This window comes from Leptodactylus fuscus, chromosome 10 (genome assembly GCF_031893055.1).
Source record: "Leptodactylus fuscus isolate aLepFus1 chromosome 10, aLepFus1.hap2, whole genome shotgun sequence".
In the NCBI taxonomy this organism is placed as follows: Eukaryota; Metazoa; Chordata; class Amphibia; order Anura; family Leptodactylidae; genus Leptodactylus; species Leptodactylus fuscus.
The window spans coordinates 53,707,701-53,727,504 of record NC_134274.1 but is presented as its reverse complement, the minus strand read 5'-3'; the positions used below and the strand labels follow the sequence as shown (position 1 = coordinate 53,727,504).

At 41.2% G+C, this 19,804-nt stretch overlaps 1 protein-coding gene across 3 annotated transcripts in view; it reads left to right on the top strand.

Annotated features, from left to right (window-relative positions):
* The window catches only part of LOC142183232 (acyl-CoA desaturase-like), a 29,398-nt gene that overhangs the window by 1,488 nt on the left and 8,106 nt on the right, over positions 1-19,804 (top strand). The window contains exons 1-4 of one of the 3 annotated variants that reach the window (XM_075258248.1): positions 3,097-3,126; positions 13,036-13,300; positions 17,520-17,650; positions 19,470-19,675. In XM_075258248.1, the coding sequence (XP_075114349.1) occupies positions 13,054-13,300; positions 17,520-17,650; positions 19,470-19,675 (584 nt within the window). In that variant the 5' untranslated portion in view covers positions 3,097-3,126; positions 13,036-13,053. Of the gene's footprint in view, positions 1-3,096; positions 3,127-5,836; positions 6,122-13,035; positions 13,301-17,519; positions 17,651-19,469; positions 19,676-19,804 lie in introns of those variants that run through there. The other 2 variants (XM_075258246.1, XM_075258247.1) reach the window with 2 other exon arrangements.

Genomic DNA, 19,804 nt, shown 5'->3' with positions numbered 1-19,804 from the left:
TTAAAGATCTTATTCCAGATCTAATAGGCAGTTCAGGTTGCAGTGTGACTTAATGTCAAGGTCAGTAGAGGACAGGCTGGACAGCTGGGGCTTTAAGTCTGGTAGGTATTTTTCAGCCTAGTACTACAGTATAAGGTCTCATGCATATAACTGTATTACAGCTCTGCACACAATTTTACAGTTGCAGGGGTGTATACAGCTCTACCGCACCTCCGGATGCTTTTGATCTCTCATAATAATTTAACAGAAAAAGAAAAATGTGGCAGATTGATAAATATTGTATGAATTGCTTCTAGAGAAGACACTCACACTGCTGTTATTAATGTCTGTTACTGTCTTCCATCATAGGATGACAGCAATGGACATTAACTGTAGCAGAGTAATGGACACACTGATCCCCCTACATCTGGGTCTGCTCCCATTGACTATAATGCAAACAATATGACTGACACTTTCTTTTTTCGTGTTTTTTTTAACTTTTGTAATGGAGGAAACAGTTCTGCATGCACGAAGGAAAGCTTCCATCAGTTTTTTTTTTTTTAATTGGGGTGAATGCAGATGACCCCCCCACCCCAACAGAGGGGCCTTTGTCTGCGTCTGATATTTAAAGGGGCTCTATCATTGGGAAAAGTCATTTTTAACTAAGCACATCCTTGCATAGGCTTTAAAAGGCTATTTCACACCTACCTTTTATATGTAAATTGCCTCAGTAGTTTTGAATGAACCCGCTTTTATTCATATGCTAATTAGCCTCCAGTGAGCATCGGAAGTCTCAGCGAGCACTGTCTCTCTCCTATGTGTGTGTACAGCACAGGCTGCTGCTGATGACTCATCTCCCCGTCCTCACACATAGCTGACAGTGCTCACTGAGACTTCCGGTGCTCATTGCTGGCTATTTAGCATATGAATAAAAGCGAGCTCATTCAAAAACTACTGAGGCGATTTACATACAAACGGTAAGTGTGGAATAATGTGGAATATGCAAATAAGTGGAGAGAGAGAGAGAGAGGGAAGGGGGAGTGAGAGAGGGAAGGGGAAGTAGTCAGCTCTGAGTGAAGTAAATGCATGTAAACAAATGCAGGTTATGCCAGGACCTCCCAGAGAAACCCGAAAACTACTCAAAATATAGCTAAAAAGGTATTTGGTTGAATTTATTAATCTAATAATAGCACTAACCGACCTTTTTTTGAAAAATTAGTTTTTATCCAGAAAATCCCTTTAACTTGTGGAGATATATCTGTACTAATGTTTTCCCCTCTGTACATACATGCAATGTACATTTGTTTAAAACTCTTTTTTTTTTCCAAAATGCTTTGAATGCACAAAACTATTTTCATTGTCCTATACATTTGGATCTATCAGGGAGGGAAAAAGTAAAAAAGTGTGAGCCTATTGTAGGTTTCCCATGTACGCTGCCGCCGCATTCACAGCATCTCAGTAAAGAAGTTTCCAAGCACACTGAGCGTTGCAATACTTAATAGGCTCGAACAATGAGCTAAGGTTTGGGGCTGTTTATAGAGGATACAAGGAAACTGCATAAAACAGCAAACACCAGTCTGTATCATAAGAAGCTTTCAGTTATGAAATATTTAAAGAGAAAAATAAACCTTTCCTTACAAGTGCCGCTCCTACAAGGAGACACAAACAAAAACACCACAAAGCAAATAGGGAGCAGCTTTTAGGTTAGTGCGGATTAAGCAATGCACTTGTAAAATATGGAATACACAAAGCACAAGACAAAGCAACAATCCTACGCAAACACGCAAACATTATATCATGTGTTGTAGGCCTTATTGGCCAGATATGACATTTACTTAGTATTAGAAATGGACCAAAAACATTCTGGAATTTTCCATTGATTTTTGTGGTTTATTTCTCCTTTTATCCTTTGCTTTAGCATTTTCCTGATAAGACATTATTCAGAGATTTCCCCATATATTTGATCATTGTTAAAAAAAAACAAACAAAAAACCATGATGCGGAAACACAGCTTTTTTTGTTGCAGATTTTGCTGCGGTTTTTTGAACCAAAGTCAGAAGTTGATTAAGGAAGGAGAAGTAGAACAACTATCTAGATATTTCCCATTCCTATTGTACTCATTCTTGGCTTTGGCTCCAAAAAAATGCAGCAAAATCTGCGACAAAAAAGCTGCGTTTCCGCAATGTGGGCCTCAGCCCAATTGATCCTCAAAAACTGCCTCATCATGACTTTGTCACAACTTAGTATACATTTTGTAATAAATAGCAGTGACTGTGAATATACGTCAAACGTGGCGCCAACTTTTTTGTGGCAATATTGGATGTTGATGCAGCACAAATACCATTTGGTGGCTAAATGTGGACTCACCCTTAGGCTAGTTGCAGATGGCCATGCAGCAACTGAATTAAAAGAATGGGCAGCACACGGGGGACACACGGGCTGTTCTTCCGCGACTCCTTTCATTAAATGAATAGGAGCCATGGAAGCAAGGGCCACAAAATAGGACCTGTTCTATATTTTGCAGCCCGGTATGTCATCCTGAACTCACATCCATGAAATGTATGGTTGTGTGTATGAGCCCATTGAAACGAATATTCGATGCGTTTAACCCCTTGGTGTTCGGCCGCTTACACGCATACCTATGGAGGGAGGTATTCGACCGAATACTACTTGCTCATCTCTACTCATGATAAAAAGTAGATTTGGGGTGGCCCGTAACATTACAGACACATTTATCCAACCGCAGAGGCTGCAGGTTTATCACTATTTTGCGGTCCGGAATACATTTGGCGTTACAATTACTAGTTGTTTTGCTCTTTCTTATGTTGACATTTCATTAAAAATTAAGAGAATTGTTGAAGATGACATATTGATGCTCTTATCCTTAGGAAAGGTCATGAGTGTGAGATTCGGGGAGGTCCGTGCTATGTGCGCAGTGCACGGAGCCGGACGCAGACCGCGCTGTATACAGCTCCATGTAATCTGCACATCCTATGCAGAAGATCAGGATTCTTTGCATGTTCAGTATACGTATAAGCACACACATTCACACACTTGACGGCACCAATAACACATTATGTGACCTCAGGACGACATGTGATACGTGAAGACTGAGCACGCCCCGCACTGCTCAGGAGGTAACTACAGGTCAGGAGCCATTTGACACATCAGCACAGCATGCTTGAATCATTTCCTATTAAATTCCCCCCCCAGGCTGCAGCTTACAGTCCGGCTTTAGGCGCATGCTCCATTCCCACAGACAGAGCCAGGACTTGTAGAGCAATGAAAAAAAAAAAAAAAAAGACAGAGGAAGCCAGCAATGAAATGAAATCATCAGCTATTAAAATCACTGACAATTCTGACGCGGTTCAGATCACAGGTTTTTTAGCCACAGCGAACATTGCACCATGAGGGTGAGAATAATCGGGCAAGCCAACCCCTCTCGCTACAAGGCCCCGGGAATAATCGCCAGAATTAATGAAGGTTAACCCTTTCAATAGTCCTATGACGGCAGTTCATGTGCAGACGCTCTCATCCGTGACACCGCTATGTCTTTGTATGCGTAAAGGTGATCCGATGATGGCGTGGCCACATGATTATTTTATGTGACTGCATAGACATGATGTCATACGGATCGTATGGGTCATCTCAGCTAGTCTAGGAGGGGACAGAATTAAAATACAGAACATATGGGTAAGGATACAGAAAAAACATAGCTAAAATTGAAGGTCTTTGACAAATTTCGATCCAAAATTAACACGTGCAGACATAAATACTGGAAATACTAGTAAATACTGGAATTTTGCATGAAATAATTCTAGAGTATATTTTCCAATAAATCTGAATACTGTTCCTCTGTTATTCTTCCTGGAAACATACGAATATATTGACAAGATTTCAAAGGGGCGAGTGCCTACTGTCTGATACGGTCAGCACCGATATGACGGTGTCAAAATATGTAGGAACACACCTGCTGACACCCAAGTGTCAGTTTAGGCCAAGGGGTACTGTAAGTCACATGACTAAGGATTATGCTTTTACTATGCCACGTCGCATGATAATAAAAGCAAAGAGGGGCCAGGGTGCAACTTACAGGTGGTTATGACCATAACATTATAGCTACTTGAAAAAGTAGTGTCGTAGTAATCCAAGAGTAGACTCCATTTATTTAGACGTGACTCCATTTATCTTCATTATGCTGTGATGTGTTATAGTGTGTACTGTGGCGTATAGCAAATGTTGCACGAAATCTGCAACAGCACCTGCACGTTTTGGTGCACAATTGCTACATATTTCACCCCGTACATTGCTTAGGCTGCACAAAATCCATATCATAATTGTGCCACATTCATCTGCTGTTTTAGACTGTTTTGGACACTTTTACAACTAAAGGTAAGTTCACACAGGGATTTTTAGGCGGTATCCGCCTCAAAATCCTGACCAAAAAGACGGTTCCAATAGAAATCAATGGGAGCCGGTCAGTTCTTTTTTTCCGGGAGCCGTTTGTTCTGGCTCCCGGAAAAAGAAGCGAGATGCTCATTCTTTCAGGCGGATTCACCTTGCGACATCCGCCTGAAGACACTCCCTCCCGACTAGGCCCATGCATTTGGGCTTAATCCAGAGTGGAGTGCGCGACTGGATGCCGGTGAAGTGCACCGGCATCCAGTTGCAGCTACCCGTATTTTGGTCCGGATCCTGAGGCGGCCTCCACCTCAGGTTCTGGACCCAAAAAAATAACATGTGCTCTTACCCTTATATAAAAAGGGGTTCTGGTATCATGCGGAAGGGACGTGGTTTAGTGAACAGTGGATATGGTCAGAAAATAATGCACGTTTTCTGGCTAGGTCTATACATCGATTATGGCCACAATTCCCATCTTGTGACCAAAGATCGCTGGGTTGCCTTGCGACTCCTACACTCATGTTAGTGAATGGAGTCGCATTGCAACCCCAAGAGTTCCACAACTGCTATTGACAAATATAGTCGATAAATATTCTACTTGGAGTCGCAGGACTCTCAAGTCACAATATGACTCCATTCAGTAACAGACAACTATTAGCAGGTGTAAAGTTACACTAAATAGTCTAATAATGTGACAGGTGTATAAAACAGCAGCAGACACTTTTAGATTGTCTAGTCTAGGTTTGTGTCTTTTGACAATATTAGTAAATCTGCCCCATATTCTCTAATAGGTTTTATATTTATAAATTCTCTTCCCACCACTTCTATTAGTGTTCTCTTCAGCCCCCTACTCTAACAACAGAGGGGTCCTGAAATATCACATCCACTATATTGTAACAATTTGGAAGATTCGACATTAGCGGACAGTTCACCTGTTTTATTGTAATACCTTGCAGTGTTGCTGTAGTAGAGGATTAGCCCCCAAGCCCCCCTTTAGTCCTTGAACGTCCCTCTTTTTGACCCGATCACTAGATTTATTTTCACACTTCTACTGTATTGCTGTAGATGGAAAGCAACTGCGTATTGGATACCAAATAGTAAATGATTTCATAATTTGGTGTATTATACTCCTATATTCCATTAATACAGTTCACATGTATAGAAACTAGCTCTTTCACATAATGAACCATAAGTGATCCTCTTTGACCATCCAGAGAGTTATCATGACCAGGTTGATACATGGTTGTGGTCAGAAAAGCTTCAGATATTACTGTAGTTTTAATGTCTCATACAATCTAAAGGGTTTGACTTGTATTGCTAGTTTCCTCTCTATCCGTCGGTGAATTGCACATCATTGCCAGGTTCTGGGTGATAGAGGGTTAAAAGCTGGAGGTGTGTGTGTTCTCAAATTCCGGCTTGTAGAGCAGTCAGCAGTCAGCAGATTGCTGGCGTCCAATGGAAGGGTGCAGATCATGTGGCACCAAATTTCACTACGCCAATAGAATGGCCCTGCTCTTACTGGAATAATGTACAGACATCATTATCATTTCAATCCCCTCACTGTCAGCAGCAGCAGCAGCAGCAGAGGCAGCAGGGGCCAGATCTACTGGGAATCACATGCACCTAGCAGCAGCCTTCATCTCCTTAACCAATAGCTGCAGAAGAGTCTGTGCATCGTCTGTGCAGCATCCATCCCTGCAGTGCTGCAAAGCCAGGAGCTGCAGGATCCAGCACAAAGCAGGTACCAAAGCACCGACTGCCTGGCACACAGGCTGACGACATTGCTTAGATTCCTTTGTGCCATTTCTCCTTAAGATATCCTAGGGAGAGATGAAGCCCATCTTATTCTTTATGCTTTTTCTTTTACTAATAATAATGATCTTTATTTATATAGCACCCACATATTCCGCAGCACTGTATAACGCATAGGGCGATTTTTTCGTTACTTGCTTTGTATTAATTGAATAAGGCCATGAGGGCATAATAAATCTAGGGCACAGTCGTAATTTCCCTGGTGCTCTGGCATTATTAATAATCCCTTTTCTATAGCCATCTAATGTTATATGGATGCTCCACTAGGGTGAGCTGCAATATAGATGATGTATATATGGATTGTTACAATGTATCTATGTATTTATTCTAAGTATCGAATATTTGTAGGATGGCAGATAAATGGAGCTTGTCTATATAGGAGACAGTGGTGTCTGGATGGTAATTTATGTAAGCGAGTGCTCGCTGTTTTATATTAGCCTGCAATTCTCCTTGCTATACAAAGTGCGCATGAATGTGCAGCATCTTAGAATGGGTGCAGAATCATATTGCTGCTTCGCATATAAGACATACTGTATAAGACATGTCTGCCTTCACCGTCACACCCCTTTCAGGGGAATTGACTGGCATAAGGCACAGAATGAAATTAGAATGTAACCGTTTCATTATAAAACCTGACAACATGTCCTACATAGGATTCAGAATGCGTTATTGTGCATAGACTCCGACTGTGCGAGCGTTCACCCTTTTCTGTCGCCCTTAACAACAGGCTGGCTGGCCCGCTGGGGAGGTGGGTTAGTTTGCAGATTAAATAAATGATGTCTACAAGAAACAATGATACATTTCAGGAAAGTTTGGTTAGGTTGTGTTTGCATTCGCTTGCTCCGTCATGTAGACTTGCGCATAGATTGATATGGAGACCATGTTTGTGCAGGGAGAGCTGTGCAGAGCAGGCCTTTGTTCATGGACCTTCTTATGTTACTGCGTTGCAGTCATTTTTTTTTTTTCATTTGTGCTAATTGTTGTGATGCGACATCATGTGTCAGGATTACTGCATGCAGCATCTAACATCGGTGGGAGTTCACCCCACAGCACAACATCTGTCAATGCTGGAACCATAGGCTTATGTCTTTTACAATATACACTGCTAATAGGAAGAACTATTTATAGAACATGGCAGTGGTCGGCAGAGTGGAAATATAATCGACAATTCACAAAGCAGATATGGGTCCTATCTTTAGAGGAGCTACAAAATCTAGGTATTTACACTAGTCGGTATGTGCTTTCAGATAGAAGGGTGTATTGGCTTGGACAAATATACGGTATTATTTTTGGAAACTTCAGTTCCTGAATATGTATTAATCTTCTGTTTAGAAGAGGGAGCGATCAATAATTGAGCAGATAAGCCGCAGGCAACTTCAATTCTCTGCTGCGGTCCAGTTTGCAGTTACTAGGTGTTAAATCGCAGCCTGCATTATTCTGACAGGTTGGCAATGCAGCATTGGTACATTTGATTCCAGCAGCCTGGGAGGCTTATTCATCTACTTGTATGAGCATCAGATTCATATATATATATATATATATATATATATATATATATATATATATATATATGTATATATTAGTTTGTGATGTGTTCACAGTTGTGCTGTAATAGAAGGAAAGGGTTACAGCAAGAGCCTTCATTTCGGGACTTCATTCAAATGCAGGATTGGACGCAGCTGCCACTTTCTTTGTTGCAAACCTTTTGGCCAATCAGAGCAGGGAGCGCCAAATTAGCATATGGTGCATGCTTTAAAATGGCGCCTCCAGTGGTAGGAGGAGGTACTACACAGCGAAACACAGCGCTAAGAGCTAGTTATAGAGGCTTTTTATTAAACAAGGACAGCTTAATGTATTGAGAACATTGATAATGTTAATGGATGTGCAGAATATTTCAGAAAAATTTGTTAGGCCATGTTCACATCTGCCTCAGAGGCTCTGAAGTACATTCCATCACATTTGATAAAAATAATAGCCTGTAGTACGTGCTCTATTCTTTAGTATACTTCTCACAGTGCCTTCAAAGCACCACAGAGCCCCAGGCTGATGAATTTGGGACACTAAATTCCCCCAAAGTCTTCATGAATTGGGACGGGGGAGGGGGGAAGGGGGAGTGTCTCGAATAGCCCTTTTGTAAAGTGGTCAGTGACAGTTTTGGAAAAAAAACAAACCCTTGATACCTGGCGTTTGTACAACATAACATCACTGCGCATGCGCCATGCTGCACATGGTTTCATTGAACCACTAGCAATAAGTCCAATGCGACTCATCTCTAGGCAAGTATAAAAGGTTGGTTTTATTATTATTATTATTATTATTATTATTATTATTATTATTATTATTTACTACAGGAATATTTGGAACACTAAATCCTCGATCCATAAAGACCTGTGGTTGGTTTAGCATGCTAGTCAGCTCTCCTTTCATGTCTATTTTAGTAAATATTACTCTTTATGAAATAAGAATTCTGGAACATCTTTTCCCATGAACGAGTATTGCACTGCCCCTTAGGTATTACTTCAAGGAACTTATGAGCCATTAATAAGTGGGTGTTACCAGTTGGGGAAGTATTCATTCTCCATTATACATTATCCAGTCAGTGCCTAAAACAAAGGCAATGGTAACACCCAGTTGTCAATGTATTTATACGTTTCTAGGAAGAGTAACAGAGGAGGAAATGATTCTACAGAATACAGATATTTACTAAACAGACAATTCAGGAGTCATCTTTATTGTAGTGCCCAGAAGAAAATCCTAATCTGTAGTCAAAGGTTAAATCCCATAATCCTGATATTGCAGGATATTGGACAAATATTACACACCAGGTAAGGAACATGTTTAGACATGTCCCACTGACTGGGAACTATATTATTAGATTTCATGTTCATTGGTACCAATGGGATCCTTAGTCACTGGACACTAAGATATATACTATGTATTATATACACACACACTCTTCCTAACGGTTTCTCTAGGACTACGTAGTTTGCTAGAATTGGCATACATGGGCTACTGGATACATACAATATCATGTCTCAAGTCTCCTTTTCGATACCCTTCTTGTTATAAATACCTTGAATGTAATAGACTATTACTTGTAGAATACTTCAGCCTTCCTTGAAGTGCCTTAATTCTTCATGTGTCATCCCGAGATAATAACCTTCCCTATATACTCTCCAATATAACAGTCATCAATTATTTCTCATAATAATAGTAATTTTTCTCTACCCACGAAAAATGTCAAACTGGGACTCCAGAGAACCCATCTAGAGGTTGAGGAACTGCTTCACATGATGTCATCAATAAAACAGATCGGGACCGAACCTGCATTTATAATATTCAGAATATTATCAGGGATAGAGGTGGCCAGAACAAATGTTGCCATACATTCATCCAGTCTTTAGTAGTCTACAGCTGGATAAAGTAGGATATGTGGTGCATATACATACTAGAAATGAAGTCATAAGAATATATTGCACTTTAGCCCAGTGACCTAGTTATTCTTAACCACATCATACCATATGCAGTGCAAGTCTTGAACTCCAGTAACCCAACCAGTAGGAAGAGAAGAACGGCATGACTATGTGCTCAGAGTAACCTCGGTTTATGTTTGTTATCAGTCCAAATTTATCGTAAAGTAGACAATGCGGTTTACTGTAGTTCTATCAGGGAAGGCTTTATGTGAGCACAGAAGGGCTTGTTCAGGTCATCTTGTGCTTTGAATGACATTTTGTTTCATGTTCTCAACTCACTATCGAAGCTGCTAAAATACTTGTCCCTTTTACGAATGTGGCTCATAAACTGGGCTTGCTTAGAGGGAACCTGACGTCATCATGGAAATGTAGTACAAGCGACTGGTAGTATGTTATAGAGCAGGAATAGCTCAGAAGACTGGATCTATAGTTTTGTGGGAAAAGGTTCAGTTTAAAGCCATTTGTACACAACCATTTGCAAGGGGGTTTAAAACCCGAATAGCACATTGACCCATTCATTTCTGTTGGCCCATACATATACGTGTATTATAGGGATCAGTATGCGGGCTCACAGTCTGGGCTGCAAAACTCAGGACAGGTCCTATTCATGCCTGGTTTTGCGGCCGTGCTTTCGCACAGGTAAAACACGGATGACAGCCATGTGCCACCCTTGCCATTCAATCACGGCCATCGGGCCGCACATGGTCACGTGCAAATAGCCTAACTTGTATTTTATTAATTTGATTCTCAGCTTATTCCAAGCTTTGGAGTCCGATGGGCGGGCCTGATCAGTGATTGATAACTGGTTCACTGGTTAGTTCTTCTAGAATAATTTTTTTTTTAATGTGTCCACAAAACGTTCCATAGGGCTCCACCTTCAGAAGTCTCCTCCCTGCGTCCAACAACTTACTCCTGCTCTCCTACGGAGCACCGAGTAATATTCCTTCTTCCCACCCTCCTCCTTATAGACTTCTCCTGTGCTGCACTAATAATCTGGAATACTTTGCTTGGAAACATATTACAATCATGCTGTGTAAACTCATCTTTTTAGTACTGATTTACAATATCATCGCCACCTATAGTTTACACTAGTGCTATAGCGCCTGCTTTACCAGGAATCATGGTACGTGTGACTAAGCTATATCAGGCTATGACTCCAGTGTGAATGGAGCCTTGCCTAGTTGCTATCCTTTTCAGCTTGTTCATTCTTGGCACAGGTGACGGTTCATGTGACGTCACTCCATTGTCTGCAGCCATTTGTTTCTTCAATTATTGGTATTTTAGAGGTTTGTTGTTTCCCTTTATGCAATCTATTCCATTTATAACAATTAACAGGATTAGTAATACAGGATTAAGTTGGTGGATTATGCCTATTTTAATTTTTAAATCCATTCTTCCCTTTTCACAAAAAATGTTATCCTGCCAGACACCCCTTGAAGCCTTCTATGTCAAAGTTACCTCTGAAAGGACAATGTACAGCCATGGATAAACAGCAATATGGTTTTCATTTGCATCCACAGGTAGACAATCTATGCTTGAGGATAGGGCTGTCCCTTCCTTAGTTAACCAAGTATTACCCTACAGCCGCCCATCAGAGGTTAGGAGAAAACTGACAGTTTCAATATTCAATGTAACTTTAGGGGAATTTGTCAAGGAACAGGAGGTATGACTCAACCTCCTGCACTAGAATTGGAAGTGTTGAAGGAATTATAACCTACATTTGATACATAATACATAGTACCAATGCCATAGTGTACAATAAGAATGACAGCCAGTAGATTGCCTAAAAGAGGTGACAAGAAGTAAAATCAAACACTTTTCACAGGGAAATTGTTACTAAGGGAGCGTTCACACTACCGTCGGTGTCCGACATGTAGTGTCCGCTCCTAGTGTCCGCTCAAAGTCTGTCACGGACACTAGGAGCGGACACTAGATGTGTCCGTGACACCTGTCATTCACTTGAATGGGCATCGGGTGCGTTCTTTTGCACTCCGTGCCCGTCCTTTCCTGTCCGCAAGAGAAGATGTCCGACTTCTCAAGCGGACAGAAAAACCCTGCATGCACGCCCCCTAAGCTTCACCCTAACGCTAGGGAAAGGAAATGGCCCAAATGCCTGTTCAGGCCTGAAGAACTTTGGAAGTGGAGCCATCCGTCAAAGTATCCTAGTTCTGAATTGCATGACCATTAAGGAACCATTTAGTAGCCCCTAGCACTATATATATATATAAATAGATGCCGATTGCCTCCATGTATAAATTATATCTGGTTGGAATTGCTCTTTGATGGCCAAACACGCCACTAGGAGTTATATCACTTCAATAAACATACATCAAAGCTTTATAACTTGTGCAGTAAGTTCATTTTAATGCTGCTGTGAAATGACATGAAGTCTGCTATAAAAATGCTCCTTTTTTTTTTTGCTTTTGTAAAGAAAAAAAAAATCAAAAGTACCAGTAAATGAAAGTACCATAAAGCTGTGTGCATGTATCCGATATGGCAGTGTATGGAGCCATACAGCCTCTGTGTGCATGTAGCCCATATGGCAGTGTATGGAGCCATACAGCCTCTGTGTGCATGTAGCCCATATGGCAGTGTATGGAGCCATACAGTCTCTGTGTGCATGTAGCCCATATGTTAGTGTATGGAGCCATACAGCCTCTGTGTGCATGTAGCCCATATGGCAGTGTATGGAGCCATGCAGCCTCTGTGTGCATGTAGCCCATATGGCAGTGTATGGAGCCATGCAGACTCTGTGTGCATGTAGCCCATATGGCAGTGTATGGAGCCATACTGCCTCTGTGTGCATGTAGCCCATATGGCAGTGTATGGAGCCATACAGCTTCTGTGTGCATGTAGCCCATATGTCAGTGTATGGAGCCATACAGCCTCTGTGTGCATGTAGCCCATATGGCAGTGTATGGAGCCATACAGCCTCTGTGTGCATGTAGCCCATATGGCAGTGTATGGAGCCATACAGCCTCTGTGGGCATGTAGCCCATATGGTAGTGTATGGAGCCATACAGCCTCTGTGTGCATGTAGCCCATATGGCAGTGTATGGAGCCATAAAGTATCTGAATGTTTCTTAAACAAGGGAGTCTATCACCACCAATATAATTTGTAAACCACCTATATACACTGTCACAGGGGCTGTTAGTGGCATAGTCAATGTGTTTTCTCTGCCCCACAGAAATTACTAACACATAGCAACAATTTGATTACTGAGCCTTAGAAAACATCATAGACATTGTATTGTATTGTATTGTATTGTATTGTATTGTACTGGATCTTAATCGTGCCAATTGCAAATATTGTCTTTCAGAAAGAGAATGGAAATGTTGTACCATTTATTTTCCATTTTGTTTTTCTTAGTATTGACCCACCTTCAACATGATGTATCGGGGGAGTCAGACTGTGGGCACATATGTTGAAACGCCCAAACCAAAAATCGAGGACGACGGACAAGAACATGAGATGAGAGATGACGTATTTGACACCACTTATAGAGAGAAGAAAGGTCCAAAACCTCCAATGAAAATAGTGTGGAGAAATGTCATTCTGATGTCTATGCTACATATTGGAGCTCTGTATGGGGTCTTTTTTATATCATCTGCAAAATTTGCCACTCTAGTTTGGGGTAAGAAACTTTTCCCTCTCGGTTTATACTTTTTCTATCTCTGTTTACACCAACTCCGACTCTTTTGCTTCCCTTCACTGGGTAACGCTCGATGGATTCTGGCACAGTTGGAAACGTTTCTCTAGCCCTTGCCATTCCTGAGTAATCATTGCTGTTAGTTTCTCTATCAGGTTGGTGGTCCTTTTCTGTCTGCTCCAGCCAAGATCCGCCCACCTGACAGAAGAGAGGAGGTGTGTGCAGAAAGTCACTGAAGTGATTACTTGGAAGAATACGTTCCAACTGCATCATTCTGGAGCATCTTAGAACTCAGTCTTAGGCCAACGACCCACACTGCGGGATTGCAGCTTATTTGGTTACAGATTTTGCTGGTGGATTCTTATTTTGAGCCAAAGCCAGCAGAAGGTAGAAGAATAAGAACGTCCTATATATTTCTCGTTCCTTTTGTAGCCAATCTTGGCTTTGGCTCAAACAAACACAGCAGAACCTGCAACAACAACAACAAAAAAGCTGCATTTACGCAACATGGGGCCTCGGCTTTAGGCTGCATTCACACAGAGTAACGCCAGGCGTCATTTGTGTGTAATTTGTGTGTCTTTTACGGCCGTCATAAAACGTTTACATAGAGTTCTATAGGAAAAGACGGCCGTCATTTACGGCCGTCATTTACGGCCGTCATTGTAATGACGGCCGTAAATGACGGCAGTAAATTACGGACGTCTTTTCCTATAGAACTCTATGTAAACGTTTTATGACGGCCGTAAAAGACACACAAATTACACACAAATGACGCCTGGCGTTACTCTGTGTGAATGCAGCCTTAGGCTGTTTTGCTGTTATTCCTCCTAGAAATGTAGAAGAATGGTAAAACCAAACTATATGAACTTTTCCCCTTGTGCATTGCTATGTTCAGCACTGAAACATCGGACAGTGGACAAACGTCCATGACTGGTAACAACCAGTTGTCAGTTTTTTCATAAATTTTTAGTAGGCATAATAGAGGAAGAGTACAACGTAGAGATATAAAACGAAATTAGTGTTACAAGTAGATACCACTACAAACAAATCAGGAGAGCCATCAGGTCCTCTTCATTATTTTCACCAACAAATGGATATTCCTTGTTACAGTGAATTTATTTTCAGGAGATTTCAATCACTTGCATCAGATAAACTGAGAGCTTTGTCTGGAAAAAAAAAAGACTCTGCTCTTGTTTCCAGAAATAGTACCACTCTCTACTTTGAGCTTTGTCTGGTATTGAAGTTCCGTCGAGCAACCCTTTGAAGGTCCCCCGATTACCAACATATCTTATGACTCATGTAATTCTTCATCGTGGCAGGCAGTAATGGTAGATCCCATAGAATAAAATCAGACAAAATTGTTGGCTTTTGGTGGTGACGTTGCTCGTCTTTGTTTGTACAAGAGTCTCATCAAATATCAGGTGTATTTTGAGCCTGTTTGTTATGGAAACCACAACCCTTTGCTGGATCCATCATATGATAGACACCAGTGACGCCCAAGAGACCCTAATGATTTATAATGGGCTCCTCCGATTCCATCGAGGTGTTGGCCGTTTTCATTGGAAAAATAGCTCTGCATGCAAAGCAATTTTTCCTGTAAAACGACAAAATCTGCAAATCAGGTCACGGCAGAGGTGTAAACAGAGTTCTGGACATTTCAAATGTCAAGCAAAAGGTCAGTAAGACTTTCAGTCGGGTTATTTTAGTTGTGGCCTTGCCATTTATAGTCTGTTTGGTCATGGCCTTCACCAAAAAAGGAGTTTTGCAGGAAAGATAAAGTGCAGCCTTTTGTAGGCATCAGACAACACTTATTTCCATCCACAAAACAAAGGATAAGGGTCTAGAATCACAAGAATAAGGGTCTTTGAGTCACCTGTATGACTGACGAAGATAGCCATGTACCCAGGGGTGTAACTTGATGGGGTGCAGAGGGTGCAGTCGCACTGGGCTCAGGAATCTTAGGGGGCCCATAAGCACTGACATCACTATTGAGATTGCAGCTTCCATCTGGCCCATAAATCAAGGAGACCCACAGATTATCCTAAGGGTCATTAACTCCTTAGCTCAATACTATCAAGAATTCGCAGTAGGGATGAGGTAAGGGGCCCGGACAAAAGAATGCACCAGGGCCACAAGACTTTAGTTACGCCACTACATGTGCCGCACTCTTTCAGTGGTGATCACATGTGTGCTACCGTCCATTCACACAGAAGCCTTACGGATTTCTGTTCTCATGATTTATGGGGAGTGTTTGTAGACTAAAAACCCTTTATCCGTCAGTATTACTACTGGCTTGTTCAATAGTTATCCAAGCTATCTATCTTAATAAAGAGCACTCTAGAATCTAGAAAATAATGGTGGAAATCCAATTAGTGTTGATGGCACGAATCTCATTAGACCTTAAGCTCAAGTGGAAAAAATGTCATTTGATTTTTCTAGTATGCAGTTGTATTTCTAAAGCAGCGCAATAGCCATTTGTCTTTGACACGTCGTTCACTGTATTTTGGCTATAGGAATATGTAACAGGTATAACAGCGACATATCCACAGGCTGTTTATATAACATACATCTCTATCTTTCATAAGAACATTGATTTTAGCAATGTCATCTGGTGTGGAGCTATTGCTGAGAATACAAGGAGCGTAATAAAGTGTATACTATTATTTATTAAGCAGAAGCTGGCCCAGATTCAGGGACAGGAAGTCAGCATTGATTGTAAGGGCAGATCTAATGGTCATTAAAGCAAAGACTGCTAGACTTTATTAAAAGGTTAAAGTGGTGGCGGAATTGTATCCATACATGAACCCCAAATATTAGCTAGGGTATACACTAAAGACACAGCCTGAATGAATGTTATGGAGACAGTGGAGAACAGATGGTAGTTCATACACAGTTACATAGTAGATGAGGTTGGATCAAGACATCAGTCCATCAAGTTCAACCTATAATCCTACAATCTATGCACTTTGGCTTGGCTAGGCATGCATGAGTTTGCAATGTGGATAGGATAGCAGGCTGCTACACACCAATGTCCAGGGGCATAGCTATGGGGAGGGGTGCAGAGGTGGCAATCTCTACTGGGCCCTGGAGCCTGGAGGGGCCAAAGACCTCTCAACAACAGAAATAGATACCAGTATTCTGGACAGCATATGGTAAGTGCGGGATCCTGTACAGATTTGTATTGGTGCCTAAGAGCTTCATATTACACCCCTGGTAACTTATACCAAGGAAAAAGAGGATCAGGCATGATAAAAAATACAAGGGATGGGAAGAGAGGGAGCACAAATTGTCTTGTCCAAGGATGGAGGGTGCGCAAAAAAAAAATAATACAAATTTTGAGCTCCATCTTCTATGAATTGTCATTCATGGAGCCCCTATTAAAAAGACTCCAAAAATATAGAATGAATTTAGTCCTTACAATAGTCTAGTACTGTATGGTGAAATGCAAGCTACAGCAGGACAGGAGTTTGATATAAAGCCATATAGAATGTAACAAATGGCCACAAGGTCATAAAGTCACTGTCTATAAAGAACTAATGGAGTGTATTTTCCTGGTATCTCAATTGTTCGATGCATTATCCTGCTAATTCAATTATTCAGCCCTTCCTGATGTCATGAAAAAGCAGTTCTGTGTGGCTGGGAAAAATGTATTAACCTTATGTCAGCAGACTAAATAATAGTTGGCCTAAATATCCTTTTTTTTGGCTGTTGAGCAAAGTCTAGATTGTTTTGTCACAGTGGGTTGCTTTCTGTTTTCAGTGTGAAAAAAAAAAACAAAACCCGATGCTTGTGTATATTTCCAGATATTATCTTAATCCTGGTGGGTGTAAAATGCCCATCTTTTACCTTAAGTAGTTAATTGCAATGAGGTCAGAAAAACCTTCTGGGAAAAAACTCCAAAAGATAACTGATGCTAAACTACAATTACCCACTAAGGTAATGGGGTCGTGCAGGATTAGAAAAACAAGGCTCCCTTCTTTCACATACAGCTCCACACCTGTCCACAGGTTACATTGTTGTCGTGAATGAGGCAGAGCTGCAATGTCAGATATAACCCATGGCAGGCGTGACACAGTTTCTAAACAAAAGCAGCCATTTTTCTAACCCTGAACTTCCCCTTTAGCTTGCTAGGTACTCGCTAGGCATTCAACAATAACTTCAGACTCGACTTTCATTCCAATAATGAATCTAATTGTTCCCACAGCCGTCTGTTGTTTCATGCTGAGTGCCCTGGGAGTGACTGCCGGTGCCCATCGCCTCTGGAGTCATCGATCCTTTAAAGCCAAGATGCCTCTAAGGATATTTTTGGCTGTTGCAAACACTATGGCATTTCAGGTAAACATTTTCTTGGATCTTACATTGCCATAGCAGTAAATAATTCTTATTCAGTAGAGATTATCGCACATACACTTTATGGCAGACTCCATCATCATCTATGGTTAGCACCAGGCATTTGCAGAATATCCTCTTGATGTGTCATAAATGATTTAGATGATACCACTAGTGTTGAGCCAGTAGTAGTCGATCGAATACCTCGCCGGCATAGGAATGCGTGTAATCGGTTGAATGTGTTTAACCCCTTGGTGTTCGGCCGATTACACGCATTCCTATGCCAGCGGATCCTTATTCCGTGCTCCTCAAGAGATTTTTTTTTCTCCAAATGTCAAATATTAAAAATTGTGAGTAGAGAACAGAGCAGAGAGAGGTGTATCAAAGAGTATTTCTCATACTAGAGGATCTGGGATGTTACATAGACAACTACTCAATGTAGAATGCAGTGGTAACACGGGGGAAGTGTATATTTGCTGCCCTGTTCCTTGCAGATTATCATTGAGGAGCCATTGTAATAGTAAGTAATGGTCCACAGCCATCCACCTATCTATAAAAACATGGAGGCAGTAAATCACACAACGGCTCAGCATACTAAAGGGAGTAAACAACTTCCATTATAATCATCTCTCTAGAAGGCAATGAAAACCATCATTTATCCTTCATAATACATATAATCTAGTTGTTGATGTTACTATTTTCGCCCCCGTATATCAGGCTTATCAAGGGACATGATAAAAGAAGGTTGTGTGTAACTGGTATATAAGAGTAAACATGTCTGCCCTTCAAACTTCCATTTCAGGATAACCTAAACTTCCCAATTTGTCCGTTTCAGTAATATACACAAATATTTGTTGTGTTTTAGTTCTGCTTTGGGAGCAGATTTTGTGAAATTACCATTTTTTTTAGCACGCCTACACTTAAAAAATTGGAATAAACCAATATTGTGGTTTCAAAAATTCACTCCCTTAAAGATACTATATGGTATAATAAAATATTGCTCTACGTACATGGGCTCCATATTAGAGGCGGCAAATTGTACCCCATAGACTGGAGTTAAAACAAGTAATATTAACTTAATCCTGTCCCGAATAACTTGCACTCCTCACGGAGATTACCATGAAGTGGAAAGAGCATACTCAGGGTAACTCATCTAGGCTTCTTCCCACGTTTTATTGGGTTTTGATGACAGTCAGCCATTATAGAACTATAGTAGAAAATGGTGGTCGCTGGTCAAAGACAGGTCGGAAGCCTTGATAAATTTGTGTAAAAGGGATTGTCCAGGACATTGATTTTTTTCAATTTATAAGAGGTTACAGTGCTATAAAGTAAGGTGCAATATTGGGTTTACCAATCCCCTGCTGCTTCCATGGTAAAGCCTACTGACTACCCCCTTGGTCTCTTGTCACCAGGCTCCAGGGATGGCGTGTTAACACAAGTTGTCAGTCACCGCTTGTAGCAATAACTTGTCAGGGACACTAACATCACATGTTTTGTCATCCATCGCTGGAACTGGGTGAACGGAAACTTGCGGTGGACCTGGGAGTAGCAAGGGATTAAGAAGCAGAGTTGTACTCATTTTGTCATTGTGTAGCATTGTAAGCCTCTTGGGGGGGGGGGGGGGGGGGGGGGGGGGGGGGGGGGGAGGGGAACAAAAATCAGAAGACTGTTATATGTACAGAATATGAAATATTCAGAACTTTCATGTACATGTTAATACTAGGGAGAAAATGGCATAAAGCAGTTGTTCAAGATATTGGACAAACTTCTTGCATACAACGTGTCTTCTTCATTCTTACATTTTTATGCCTTTATACCGTTCTAGAATGATATCTATGAATGGGCAAGAGACCACCGTGCACATCACAAGTACTCCGAGACTGATGCAGACCCTCATAATGCAATGAGAGGTTTTTTCTTTGCTCACATTGGTTGGCTGCTGATGAGGAAACACCCAGATGTAATAGAAAAGGGCAAGAAGCTGGACTTAAAAGATCTTCATGCAGACAAAGTGGTGATGTTCCAGAGAAGGTAAGATTTCTGGCAGGGTCACGGCTGCATTGCTCGTGATCTCTGGTGGATAAGACGTGTCTCAGTACATGTGACCTATAACTCCATATAAGAACATACAACACATAGGCACCTTATAGTTCAGCATTG